General features: G+C 36.1%; 1 protein-coding gene across 1 annotated transcript; it reads left to right on the plus strand.

The window, feature by feature from the left end:
- Nucleotides 1–441: 441 nt before the first annotated feature.
- On the plus strand, nt 442–2,505 carry LOC103453433 (rust resistance kinase Lr10-like). Its single transcript, XM_029094338.2, has 2 exons — nt 442–1,166; nt 1,314–2,505. Exons 1-2 carry the CDS (start codon nt 485–487, stop codon nt 2,438–2,440), a joined length of 1,809 nt encoding a protein of 602 aa, XP_028950171.1. The 5' UTR covers nt 442–484; the 3' UTR covers nt 2,441–2,505.
- The last annotated feature ends 12,165 nt before the right edge of the window (nt 2,506–14,670 follow it).

Consider the following 14,670-nt stretch of genomic DNA (forward strand, 5'->3'; position numbering starts at 1 on the left):
TAATAATCTTAAATTTTCTCGTCCAAACAAAAAGTTTTCTTGTCATAGAACTTTCAATTGAAATCAAGGAAGATAATCTTTTCACAACTAATTATTCTCACCAAAAGCAATTTTTATTTTATAGCAGATCAATACCAAATTGCAAAAGCAAAGTAGTAAGGCTAAAATTCAGGTGAAGAACCTGCTTCCACTAATTTCCTTAGGAGGGAGAGAGAGAGAGAGGGGAGAGAGAACCAAGCGACCGAGCAGAGAGAGAAAACACCAAGTAGTATTCTAATGTTGGTGGGGTTAAGTCACCTTCCGTGAAGTTGCAGTAAGGACTTCTATCCCAAAGAAAAGTCAGTAAATGATGTTGACACAGTCCGTCAACGACAAGGACAGAATTGTGTAACCATAATTCTCTCTCTATCTCTTTTTCATTAACGGAGGACAGTGTATAATTACTACGTATATATCTCTGCTCAATTATTGAAAAGAAAAATCCATGTGCATTATTTTTATTATTATTATCTCAGAAATGCAGAAATTGATCATCTCTTCCTTCTGCATATTGATACTGGTTTTCTTCAAACTAGTTGAAGCAAGGCAATATGTGTGCGCGAAATCCAACTGTAGCAATGATCAAGGCCCGGCTATCTATTTCCCATTGAACACCAGGCACACACATCATTGTGGAAATTCTGGGCTTGAATGCAATGGGAGAAATGAGCAGCAAATACTAATAAAATTATTTGTCAAACACATAGATTACAAGCGTCAGGAAATCCAAGTCTATTCCCCAAGTAACTGCCTGCTGCTAAAGCCTGTTGAAATCCCAAACATGCCACCCTCTCCCTTCATCGTGTCAGTCGGTTACCTGACGAACGTTACCTTATTCAGTTGTCCTACTTCTGTTGCAAGTGATCCATATTATCCGTATCAAGTCCCCTGCCTCGGCGACCGTGGCAAGAGAACTTATGCCATTGATTCTGACTCTGGTTTTAGAACTCTTTTCCGGAATCTACAATCTTGTACAAAAATGTATGATGTTTTATCAGTTCCACTAACCTATGAAGATTATGTACATCGTTTCAAATGGTCTATACCAAATTGCAGAAAATGTGGAGAGGGAAAGAAGTGTGGATGGCAGAACAATGAAATTAAATGTATTCAATGGAGGAAACCAAGTAAGGATAACATATGTATTCATTGCTAGTTTTAAACATCTTTACATTTATGTCTCAGTAATTATTATTTAAAACATGTTGTCCAATCCATTTTTACTATGAATATTAACTGACAGTCTCATTTGAATTTGCCTTTATCTTTTACAGGCAACACATGGAAATTAGTGGTTACAGGTGGAATCCTGGGTTCTTTGCTTCTTGTTCTACTGATGATTGCAGCATATCGGGTATATAGCGCTGATAGAAAGGAAAAAGAGAGTCGATTGCGAATCGAAAGATTCTTGGAGGATTACAAAGCACTCAAACCAAGCAGGTATTCGTACGCAGATATTAAGAGGATTACAAATCAATTCAAGGACAAGTTGGGCGAAGGAGCCTATGGAACTGTCTTTAAAGGAATGCTCTCTTCTGAATTCTTTATTGCTGTCAAAGTCCTCAACAGTTCTAAGGGAGATGGGGAAGAGTTCGTAAATGAAGTGCGAACGATGGGTCATATCCACCACGTCAACGTGGCTCGCTTGGTTGGATTTTGTGCTGATGGATTTGTAAGAGCTCTTGTTTACGAGTTCTTCCCCAATGGTTCCCTGCAGGATTTCATTTCATCCGCAGATAGTAAGAATTCCTTTCTTGGTTGGGATAAGCTGCAGGATATTGCCCTAGGCATAGCCAAAGGAATTGAATATCTTCACCAAGGATGCGATCTACGAATCCTGCATTTCGATATCAAACCCCATAATGTTTTGCTAGACCAAAACTTCACTCCAAAAATTTCTGATTTTGGTTTGGCCAAGTTATGTTCCAAGGATCAAAGCTTGGTGTCCATGACTACAGCTAGGGGGACCATGGGCTACATTGCACCCGAAGTGTTCTCCAGGAATTTTGGAAATGTGTCTTACAAGGCAGATGTCTATAGCTTTGGAATGCTGCTGCTTGAGATGGTAGGAGGAAGGAAGAATATTGGTTCAATCACGGATAACACTACAAATGAAATTTACTATCCACAGTGGATTTATAATCTTCTAGAGGAAGGGGATGACCTACGAATCCATATTGGGGAAGAAGGAGATGGTAAAATTCCAAAGAAACTTGCAATTATAGGGCTATGGTGTATCCAGTGGCACCCGTCGGATCGTCCTTCCATGAAAATAGCGGTTCAGATGTTAGAAGGAGGAGGAGAAAGCTTGAGTATGCCGCCTAATCCCTTTGTGCCTACTGGTCCTACAACTAGAAATGCAAGACGCCTAGAGCTAGAAGCTATTACTGAATTAGAGTAAAATGTATATGCAAATATGTCAACGTATAGTAATATTTACATTGAATAAGGGCAGTTTGATAATCATTTCGTTTTCAGCTTTTAGTTTTCATTTTTCACTTTTTCAAAAAATGAAAACTCAAAGGAAGTAGATTAAAAGTAGATACCAAACAAACTAGAATCTCAATAAAAATAAAAAAATAAAGATTGAATTGCACAACGCAATCCAAACCAATCAAAACATTAAAATAGCAAAATTTTTTAAAATTCTAGTTGATTAGATTTTGAACATAATAAAAATGAGCAGATCCGATGAGAAAACAAAAAGATAAAAATAGGGATAAAGTAAAACATTTATAAATAGCTCCTTGTCTCTTATGTCATCCATTAATTCTATAGTATATATAGATTTTTATTGAGTTTAATCTTAATAAAAAAAAAGACTTCTTGTATCACAGAAAATACAAGAATCCATTATTTGAATGAAATAAAACCCAGGGGAAGGAGATATAAATGGATCCTTTTATCCACAATCGGATTATATTTATTTGATACACTATTGTCAATATGAATGTTGAGAAAAGACTACAAAAGAAAAAACTATTTATAAATATAACTAACAATTCCAATTTCAATCAATTAGACAATTAGAATTATAAGAAGAAAAAAAAGAAATTTCAGTTTTCAGTTTTCAGTTTAAAAAATAAATAAAAACAAAAACTGAAAACTGAAAACAAAATGATTATCAAAGCTGCCAAATAATACAAGTTTGTTTCCACTCTTTGTTTAAGCATTGATGCCAATTTTTGTTTATCATTTTTTTAACCTTTATTTTTTGTTACAGTAGAAGCCTAGAAGGAAATCGAGCACTGGACTTACCAAACTCTTAAGTTATTTCTACACACCAAGAGCTTGATTTCGGTTCTTATTTATACTACTTAAGCTATAACCCGTGATAAGAATTAGAGCACTATCATTTGTCGTGAGCTTCAATTGGTTAGCACTTTGTATGTTTTCATTAGAATTTATATTTCACTTAGACTTTCTTATTAAAAAAAGGGATCAGCTGGTGGCTTCACCACGACAGTCCAACTTTATGTGGGCCAAGGAGACTCACAAAGGCATTTCAGCCTCCCCCTATAGCTACCGTCGTGTGATTCACCATTGCCAGGAATCGAATCCAAGACGTGTTGTGTGAAATACGAGTCTGAAATCTGTCTCTAACCACTGAGTCACCCCGTGATGATTATATTTCACTTAGACTTATCTTGCGGTATAGCATGTCATCCCCGCCCAAGTTTTTCTCTTCGCATTGAGTTTGGGATACCAAAACTTGCCAAACAAAGTAGATTGATTAGTAAGCGAAGCTAATTATTCGACTAAACATTGTTTAGAATTTTAATTAAAAGAAACAATATGAATCTTTTGTTATTTTTTACAAACTATAATGTTAGGAAGTTAAATTGTTAGTTGTTAAGGGTAGGGGGATAGGTGAGGATTGAACATCCATCAGAGTGCATAGACATTATTGGTTCTACCACTGCGGTAAATCACATAAAACAAAACGTAATACTTTAAGGATGGAAGACACTTCGTGGATCGCGGTCAATCAACACTATCGGTTGCTATCCAAAACTTGGAATTATGTTTATTGTCCGAAGGATTTTTCTTCCATTAAATTGCTAAGGAAGATTAGGATGGGTGGAGTGTCAACTGTCAAGGTTGATAATAACGTGTATGGTGTTAAGCTTGCAATTTAGATTTGTTGAGTGGCACAACAAAATATAAAATTTTCCAAATGATAAGCTTGAGTATAATTTTTTTTACCACGTATTTATCTTTAAAATCATTATAATTAGATTTTCTCTTAATTAATATAGACCGTTAGATTCATCTAATGACCCAAGTTTTTTTTCCTCTTTTCTTTCCACTCTTTTTTTCTTCTCTGATTTTCCATTCACCGTGTAGCAGTCGTTCTTCCCCAACTAAGTTTCTTATTTTTCTTCACAAAAAATTTGTAGAAAATATTAAGAAAAGAAAAGTCATCAATAGCAGACTCGACCATGTAATCGTTCCAAACTTGGAACTATGTTTATTGTCCGAAGGATTTTTCTTCCATTAAATTGCTAAGGAAGATTAGGATGGGTGGAGTGTCAATTGTCAAGGTTGATAATAACGTGTATGGTGTTCAGCTTGCGATTGAGATTTGTTGAGTGGCACAACAAACCACATAAAATTTTCCAAATGATAAGCTTGAGTATAATTTTTTTCCACGTATTTATCTTTAAAATCATTATAATTAGATTTTCTCTTAATTAATATAGACCGTTAGATTCATCTAATGACCCAAGTTTTTTTTCCTATTTTCTTTCCACTCTTTTTTTCTTCTCTGATTTTCCATTCACCGTGTAGCAGTCGTTCTTCCCCAACTAAGTTTCTTATTTTTCTTCACAAAAAATTTGTAGAAAATATTAAGAAAAGAAAAGTCATCAATAGCAGACTCGACCATGTAATCGTTCCAAACTTGGAATTATGTTTATTGTCCTAAGGATTTTTCTTCCATTAAATTGCTAAGGAAGATTAGGATGGGTGGAGTGTCAACTGTCAAGGTTGATAATAACGTGTATGGTGTTCAGCTTGCGATTGAGATTTGTTGAGTGGCACAACAAACCACATAAAATTTTCCAAATGATAAGCTTGAGTATAATTTTTTTACCACGTATTTATCTTTAAAATCATTATAATTAGATTTTTCTCTTAATTAATATAGACCGTTAGATTATCTAATGACCCAAGTTTTTTTTCCTCTTTTCTTTCCACTCTTTTTTTCTTCTCTGATTTTCCATTCACCGTGTAGCAGTCGTTCTTCCCCAACTAAGTTTCTTATTTTTCTTCACAGAAAATTTGTAGAAAATATTAGGATAAATTACATAATAGCCCCTCAAGTTTGAGGTCTATTATAACTTCATACAACGTCTTTAAAACATTTCACTTTCATACATCATATACCATTTTATTTCAAAATAATATTTCCATTAGATTTTCCGTCCATTAATCTGTTAAATGCTGACGTGGCTGCCACGTGGTAAAAAATTATTTTTTTATACATTAACAATATTATAATATTAACCCTATTAAAACAAAATAAAAAATAAAATAAAAAAACAAGAAAAGCCCGAACCCAACCCAGATCCCCTTCCTTCTCCCTCACCTCTCTCCAACTCCTATTTACAAAATCCCTTCCCCCAGAAGAACAAGAAGAAACCAAACTCGTCTGTTCCCCCCCCCCCCCGCGACGACCCACCTGCCCGTGACCCACCCCCCCCATCCCCGGGCGACAACCCACCTGCCTTCCTCTGCCCTTCCCGTCGACGATAAGCTCCCGCGACCCCCCGCCCTCCCTCAGCGACGACAAGCTCCTGCGAACCCCCCCCCCCAGCGACGGTTGTGGTTTTGCAGGTATTTGGGTTATGGTTTTGCAGGTAGTGGGTTGTGGTTTTGCATGTATTTGGGTTGTGGTTTTGCAGGGAGTGTGTTGGGGTTGGTGTGGAGGAAGAAGAAGAGTGGGAGAGATGGGTAAGGGGGTGGGGGTGGGGGTGGGATGTGGGTTGCGGGGAAGGGGATCTGGGTTGGGTTCGGGTTTTTCTTGTTTTTTTTTATTTTTTTTTAATTTTTTTAGGGTTAATATTATAATATTGTTAATGTATAAAAAATTAATTTTTTTACTACGTGGCAGCCACGTCAGTATTTAACAGATTAATGGACATAAAATCTAACGGATGTATTATTTTGAAATAAAATGGTACATGATGTATGAAAGTGAAATATTTTAAAGACGTTGTATGAGGTTGTAATAGACCTCAAACTTAAGGGGTTACTATGTAATTTACCCTAAGAAAAGAAAAGCCATCAATAGCAGACTCGACCAGGTAATCGTTCCAACCTTCCCAGCAACTCTGTCTTAACAAGGCACCTAATTTTCTCCGCCACCTAACTCGTCATTCATTCATGGGTGTTTCAAGCTTGGTGATAATTGATGGAGTTCCATGTGTGTACAGGGATGTGAACATATTGGCCACTCTCTAAGAATGAGTTATTGGAAATTTTGAAGGAAAAATGTAACTGATGAAATAATGGATTGGAATTGCAATGAAGTCTGTGTTGGTTATCACAAAGATCCCAGATACAAAATTTTAAAAGCAAACAATTACAACTTCTCTATTATTATCTAACAAACTTTCAATGAAATGTTGCTCATAATTGAAAAAGGTTGACGAAGGACGGAGTTGGGGTTATTTTAGACAGGGCCGGCGCTGAGGGGTGCAAGTGGTGCTACCGCACAGGGTCCCCAAATCGGAAGGGCCCCCGATTTTTCAATTTTGCATGCATTTACTTATATATAGTAGTATGTGTAAAATATTACAAACTTGAGTCTTAGTGCAAGTGGAATTATAGCTTCTTTACATCGGCTTAGGGGATAGGTTCAAAACTCATCTCCATCATTTTTTCAGTTTATATTTTTATTAAATGCATAAGCTTCCACAAAACAATATAAACCTTTCCACTGGTTGATTTGTTAAATTTGTTTGTGCTATTAGAATTTATAGAAGCTCAATTGAAAACTAAAATTATTATTTTGAACAAAAAAATATAAAAAAAATAATAAATTCTTAGAACTTTTTAGAGCCTCCAATTCACTTTTGCATAGGGCCCCTGAAATCTCAAGGCCGGCTCTGATTTTAGATGCGTAAGCGTTAAAAGAAGGAAGTGTCATTTAATTGAGAAAAATGATTGGAGAAATGATAATTCAATGTGGGCGTTTTTAAGGTGTGGACCTTGCGACCGGACCTTGAGTGGGGATCATAATCCAACGGTCATGATCTGACGAGCTCATGCTTAGAATAGAGTTGTTGTGACCCAATGCAATTCAAAACTTTTATGTTTTTTTATTCACTGGGTACGTTTTTGTACGAGAAAAAGAGGAAGTCCAGGGATTCTTTGCGCATTAAAGAGGGAAAGAGAGAAAGGGAGAGCTAGGTTCTTGGCGCGTTAAATTTTTGCTTCTGATTTTGCAACCTAGAAATAAGGTATTTTCTTTATGGTTTATGGTTCAAGAATATAATGGATGCAACCTAAAAATGTTTATTTTTTATTTTTACCTTTTTCCTTATGTTGACTTTTGGTTTATTCTTGATCTGTTCTGTACTGATCTTTTAGGTTCTTATAATGCACTATATCATATATACTAAAACTCAAACCCCATGGTCACTGTGGATGACCAGTGTGTGGACCGTTTTGCCCCTCCATTTTTTCTCTGTTTTGGTGTTCTCTTCAGTTTTTCGCACAATAAAAACCCTATTTTGCCCATTCTGGACAGGTGTTGGTCATTGGAGTCAGTTGGTCTACCTACTTTTCTTCTTCTTTTCTCCCTTTTGTTTTCAGAATGGTGGACAGGTGTTGGTCATCGGAGTCAGCTGGTCTACCTACTTTTCTTCTTCTTTTCTCCCTTTCGTCTTCAGATTTTTCATTGTTGTTTTCTCTCCTTCTCCCTCTCTTGCCAATCGCTTTCTTCTGTTTTTGAATCTTTCCCGGTTTTCGTTTTAAGCCAGCCACTGCTTCTTCTTTGTGTATAGCAGCGTGGTGTTAGTTTGTTGGGAAAAAACACTACCGGTGGTTTGCGCTCTTTCGGTTGTTTGGTTGGGTTCGAAGGTTTTTCTATCTGTAAAGGGTGGATTATCCTGGTTAGTTGTTTGCCTTTCTCATATTAGGTATTTCTTTTTGTTCCTTACCGTTTTTCATTTTTGTGGATGGGTTTCCTGTTTGCAGCTATGTTTTGGAAATTTGGGGTTTTTGCTACCATCTTGGGTTTTTGGGTATGGTTCTTCGTTCTGGTTGAGTCTGGAATTTTTCTTTTTTTTTTTGTTTGGTTTCGTCCCAAACTAATTTTTAGTTGTTTGGTGCTTTTGTGTGCAGGTTTGCAAGCCGTGTTTGTTATTGGTGAGTGTTTTCCTTTCGTCCCTTCAAGGGTTTTGGAGAGATGAGTTTTGGTTTTCTTGTGGTGTAAGAATTGTGTTATGCTATATTTTGTTTGTGTTTAATGCTTTCATGTTTTCTTTGATTTAATTTGAAGGAAATTTGTGTTATTTCCAAGTTATGTAAAAACAAAAACTGAGTGATTGAAAAATGTAAAGATCGATTGACAGGCAAGAAAATGAAGTTAAATTTTATTATCCAAAAATGAACCTGCAGAAAATTAAAAAAAAATTGACAGTGAATTTGTTTTAATAGTTAAACACACTTTAATGGGTGATTGCAAAAATTTCAGATTGTGGACTCGATTGTGCCGGTGATGCATGACCGTTGTTCTCTTCTTTTTGCCTCAACAGAGTGCAAGTTAATCTCATGTAGCCAATAACGGTGTTGGCATTTTGTGCTGAGATTGATTAATGTCTTGATTTCTTACCCAATGTTGAATCATTTTGAAACACAATATTGTTGTTTGCTGAAACACAAAATGATTAACTTCTCTCAACGTGTAGTGTGTGTTATTATTAATACATTTTATAGGTTCTTTGAATGTGACATCAAAGTGTATTTCGTTTTAGGTGATGTCGCTGTTTTCGTTTGTTTTATTTTTTTGGTTCTTCAGTTTGTTGTTTTGATCTTAGGTTAATATGCTTATACAAATGCTGAGCAATGGATGTAATAGATTGGATTAGGTAAACATTTTTGTGATGGTAATCATTCAGAAGTGATAAGGCAGTTAATAGATCAATAAGTTGTTTGAATAGCAGATGAAAATGTGTCTGTCGTGTTTGGCTGGAGATTACAAAAGTGATTGGATTTTGACAAAAATTTAATGTTTCCTAAAATTTGTTTATAATTTTTGGGAAAAAATCAGAGCACCAATTGGAGTATGTGTTGAAACTATTTTTTATCCGTTTTTCTAATGAGCGTGGTTTCATCTGCTAGGCTAATTATGTATAATTTTTTATTCCAGTTGATGATGTTTGTCTTTTTGCACTGTTACAGATTTTGCACAGATTCTTCGTTCATAATTTGTATCTCTTAATTCAGTTGTGTTTAGCTAAGTATGAACATAAATTATGTGTAGTTGGAAAAGTATTGGTGGAGCTAAAAAAAATTTGATGGATTTTGCAACATGTTTAATAGCAGTTAAAAATGTGTTTTCTTTTAGCTGACGACATAGTTTTTCATTTCTTTAATTCTTTTGGTTGTTTTCTTTGTTGTTGTAACCTCAGGGTAAAATGTTTATACAGATAGTTAATGATAGACTTGCTAGATTGGATTATAAGAGTTTGGATCATGGTTAATCTTGACAGTTAATTTTACAATGTGATAACTGCTACAATCAAATGGATAACTATAATATCTATCTTAATGGTCTCCAAATTTAACCTTTTATGTATAATGATTTTCCAATGTCTTTACTATTATTGGTATTCCTCTTTTGTAACACAACTTTTCACAACCCGGTTGCCGCGGGCACTAAAAACTAGTATTAACTAAATTTATAAACATTTTGTATCTTTCTTGCAGTCTAATTAATCGTATGGGTCGGCATAACGAATTTTGATTGAGACATACATATGTTTTCCACTCTTAAGTTTAACTTGACACAGCCCGACCCCAATATCTAGTGGACACCAAAATCAAGGTGTACTAGCCATCAACTGAATAGGTGACGAAACTATAATATGCATGAAAACATAACTAAATTATCAACTAATAAAATTAAATTTGGCAGAACATCCCTTAAAATAGGGATATGCCCAAATTAAAAACACGTGCACATGATCACAATTATTCAAACAAATCCCCGAAGGGTCACACTGGGCTGGTTTGGTATTGCTGTGCTTTGAAAAAAAGCTGCTGTGAGAATAAGTGGCTGTGTTGTGAGAATAAGCGTCTGTGAAATAAATCAGCAGAGTGTTTGGTAAACTTTTTTGTAAAAGTGCTTTTGAAAAGAAAAGCAGTCTGATAGTGGGTATTTTCATTAAAGGAGCACTGTAGTTCTGTGAGCTTTGAAAAAAAAGCCAGTTTTTCAAAGCTACAAATTGCAACTTCAGCTTTTTCCTTTGATTTCAGCTTATTCTCACAGCAGCTTCCAAAATAAGCCATTTTTTTAAGTTTACCAAACACCAAAAATACTCCCAGCTTTTTTTCATAGGAGCTTTTTTTAAAATCACCTCAACCCCAAACTGGGGCTTAATGGGACTTCGACCATCTATTACATGCATGAGAATATGTTCAGAGCATAATTACCCAAACACGTCTTATTAAAATATTGAGTAAATACCATACAAGATAGAATACGTCAAAGCTGTTGCAAAATACCTCAACGTCGAATGTAATCACTCATACAATTATTGAATCCTGTATACATGGAAAGCTGATACATACATGTAAATTGAGTGGATACTTACCAGCGGCATAGATACAATATCATCCACTAGTCGTAACTTGTGATATCCCGTCCCCAAATTAGTATTTTATTTTATTTTTGATGTATTACGGAGATTTAATTAAAGTTAGTTCGTTAATTTTCCGATTTCAAGAAAAGTGAAGTGAAGGGTATTTCTACTATTTCAAATTTTACTCAACCTTTTCGGCCAACTCTTGAGTTGTTTAGGTAAAGCTTAATTCCACGAGCGCGTAGACGCAAACAAATCTTAATTCCAAATTAGAACGGAGAAGTTACGAACCTCGGAAGTAGTGAGACCTTTTAGACATGTGGATTTACCATGAGGGGGTGAGTTTCCTTTAGCATCTGCTAAATTAGCAGGTTTCCTTTTCAGGAAACCTGACCCATAACCCAGAAAACCCAACCCAAGTGACCCACCGTGATTTTCCGATGCCGATTCCGGCCAACTCTGGGGGTAATTTTTGACGCCATCACCACCATCTTGAAGCTTTCACTTCCCTCTACAAAACCCACCCAAAAACAACCTTGATTAACCACCGTATGTGGTGGTGCGAGGCCATAAAAACCGACGAAAACCAACAGTACTCCGGCCACCCTTTTCATTTTTTCGGCAAATCGGCAAAGCGACGGCCAACGCCACCACCTGGAACTTGTATCCCATCATCCCGGGAGTAAATCCCGACCAAACTTGATCCCGTTCGACCACCGCAGGCGGCGAATAGACACCGAGAAGTTTTTTAGGCACCCGTCGACTTTATCGATAAAATTGACCATTTTCTGTCCACTTTTGGACTTCGTGGCAGATATAAAACTTGTTCCTCTTGTTGAGCCCTATCTTCTTGTAAATTTGGGTAGAATTTGGAGTTAGTCTAAAAAGTGGGTGTCCGGCAAGAATTTGGAGTTAGTAAAAAAAGTGGGTTTCCGGTTGCCGGAAACCACCATGCGCGGCAACGCTTGGGGGAGAATCTGTTTTCATGGATTTTGGACAGCGAGACATTCTTGATGTCCTGAGCCCATATCCAAAGACCATTTTTCGAAATTTGATACGATGGTTGGATTATTCAATTTTTCGGATAATTGTATCATCGTATGATTTTTGTAATTGACGACAATCCGACCGTTGGATCGTCGTGCAATTTTGTGAGCACCTTATTTATCAGTTGTTGGACCTTTGAGAACTTACGGATTGGAAATCTGACAAGCGGATCTTTCGGATTGAATAACCTTAGATTGTTGACCTTAGTGGACCTACCTTGTTGACGTTTGACGTTCTAGTCAACATGCTCTACTCTAGAGTGTCGTTTATCTTTAGTTTGTTGTTGAGGCTTGATGGAGCATAGTTGGCTCAACACGATGATGTGTCGTTCCTGGTTGACATGCGTCTCGATTTATGTGCAAGTGGCATTTGATCTCGTTTTATGTGTCAGTCTTATTAAGTTTCCTAAGTGGGGTTTGTGTGTTGTATTAGGTTCCTGGAGGCGGAAATGGTGAATCTAGAAGTGCAAATAACCCAGGTGAGTGACATTAATGTTATGTGATATGGTTATTACCCATGAAATTCCTTGTTATATACCATGTGGATATGACATGGATTTCCAAATGATTATATGGAAATGTGTGCTACTATGCTGTGTTTACTTGATGGTGTTATCAGAAATATATATATATATATATATATATATATATATATATATATATATATATATGCTTGAAATGATTGTGATATGTGAGGGTTAGTAGATGACCGCTAACCCAGTACATGGGGTAATGTGGGATATAATCGGAATATGCACCGTGTAGCAGTGGTACATGGATGGTCCTACTTGGTTAATCCGCAATGGGGGACCATACTACCTTGGGATCGTGCTTGGTTAATCCGCGATGGGTGATCCTTATTACTTAGGTATGGCCATACATACATATTTAGGGGTGATCATGCTTGGTTATTCCGCGATAGGTGATCACTATCTATTAGTATTCGTAGGAGTGACTCTGTTTGGTTAATCCGCTATGGGGGGTCATTACCTACATGATGTTCTCAGGAGTGGTTTTGCTTGGTTAATCCACAACGGGGGACCACATCCTAATCGGTTGCCTATTGTAGGCTTTGGTCGAACTGTCTCTCTATAGCCCTAGACTAGTATCCATTACATATATGAAAGATGAGATTGACAAGCCTGTGTGGCTCAATCTAGAAAGTGGTGATTGAATCAAATAGTTTACATGATGTTGTTGCCTAAAAGAGATCCGATTCGGATGTGACTCATTCCCACTCGTAATGAAGAATTGCAATAATGAAAAATGTACCAATCTCATTCCTACGCGTCATAGTATTGTGTGTCATTCCTACACAACTTCGGGTTGTGTGATGACTGAATGTTATCTTAATAGACGTGTGGTGAGATTCAAAATTGAATAACCATTCCTATACGTATAATGAGGTGTATGGTGGTTAAATTATAATATATGTGAAAATTGGACCCTTGTGATTATAGGAAAATGAGAAAGGCGAGTGGTGAGTCACAATCCGAAGAGAATGACAGAATAATATTGATGGTGATCACATTGACGGTTGATACGGTATACAGAAGAAGTGTCAAGTGTGGACATAGCACTACTTTGACATTTAATCATTTGATGTTGCTTATGTTGTATTATTGTCACTCACACGAGCTTCGTAGCTTATCCAGATTTTGATTTGCTCGGTGCACCATTCCTATGATGTAGGGTTATTTTGCAAAGTAACTGGTAGCAGTTAGAGGAGAAGATTTCAGGTGGTGTAACTATGAGGGCAATGCACTTGAGAGTAAGTTTTGCCATCATTTGTTATAAGTTATTCAGATGATGCTCTGATGTATATTATATGTATGAGTCTTAGCGACTCTATGTATTTTATATTGTACCGCTACTGTTATTCCGTCACGTGTTGATTTTGGGCATATCTCGGGATTGGGGCATGACATAACTAGTGAAAGCTGGATAGTATAATCATGTCATTGCCGAGTAATCTCAAGGCAATGACAAGCTGAGAATGTAACTGAGTAATCATGTCATTACTGAGTAATCTCAAAGTAATGACAAGTTGAAAGTATAACCATATAATCATGTCATTACCGCGTAATCTCAAGATATAATTGTAGTACCTCTTATTAGTGCAACTCCATCTCGCATATATATGCAAGCCATAATCAAACCAATAAACATCCAACAAAAGCCACAATCTATTTAACATTCGACCACAAGATCAATATTCGTATTTCCCAAACCTAGGTTTCAAAGCATTGTTTCGAATTATTAATACAAGAAACCACCACCACCTCAATCAACTCCTATTCACAAGTGTAAGCAATTACTAAATGCATCACTTTCGACTCTAGTCTTATTTAGATTACTTGGGATACTCATTCACACCATCAGATCCAAGTACTATTATGATTAACTTTAAATAGCATGGTTAAAATAAATGAAACATTTGAATGAAACACTTTTAGAAAATAAGTGAAGATGCTGTTTACAAATATAGATGCATCTGTATATAAAAGCTTTTGCATCTGTATATAAAAGCTTTGGCGGTTGGTACGTATACACTGCTAGAGATATAAGTAAGTTCATTGGAATATACATACATAGTTATAGTATTACGGTATAATTACTAAGAAAACAATTCCATCCCTTTCAGATTATGTATATATATATATATATATATATATTTGTTCTTCAGACATATGCAAAAGTTAATGTAAAACCAATGAGAACTTAAATAGATATCTCATACATAGGACAATTACCATATATGTTTTTTCAAC

This window comes from Malus domestica, chromosome 02, assembly GCF_042453785.1.
Source record: "Malus domestica chromosome 02, GDT2T_hap1".
Classification (NCBI taxonomy): Eukaryota; Viridiplantae; Streptophyta; class Magnoliopsida; order Rosales; family Rosaceae; genus Malus; species Malus domestica.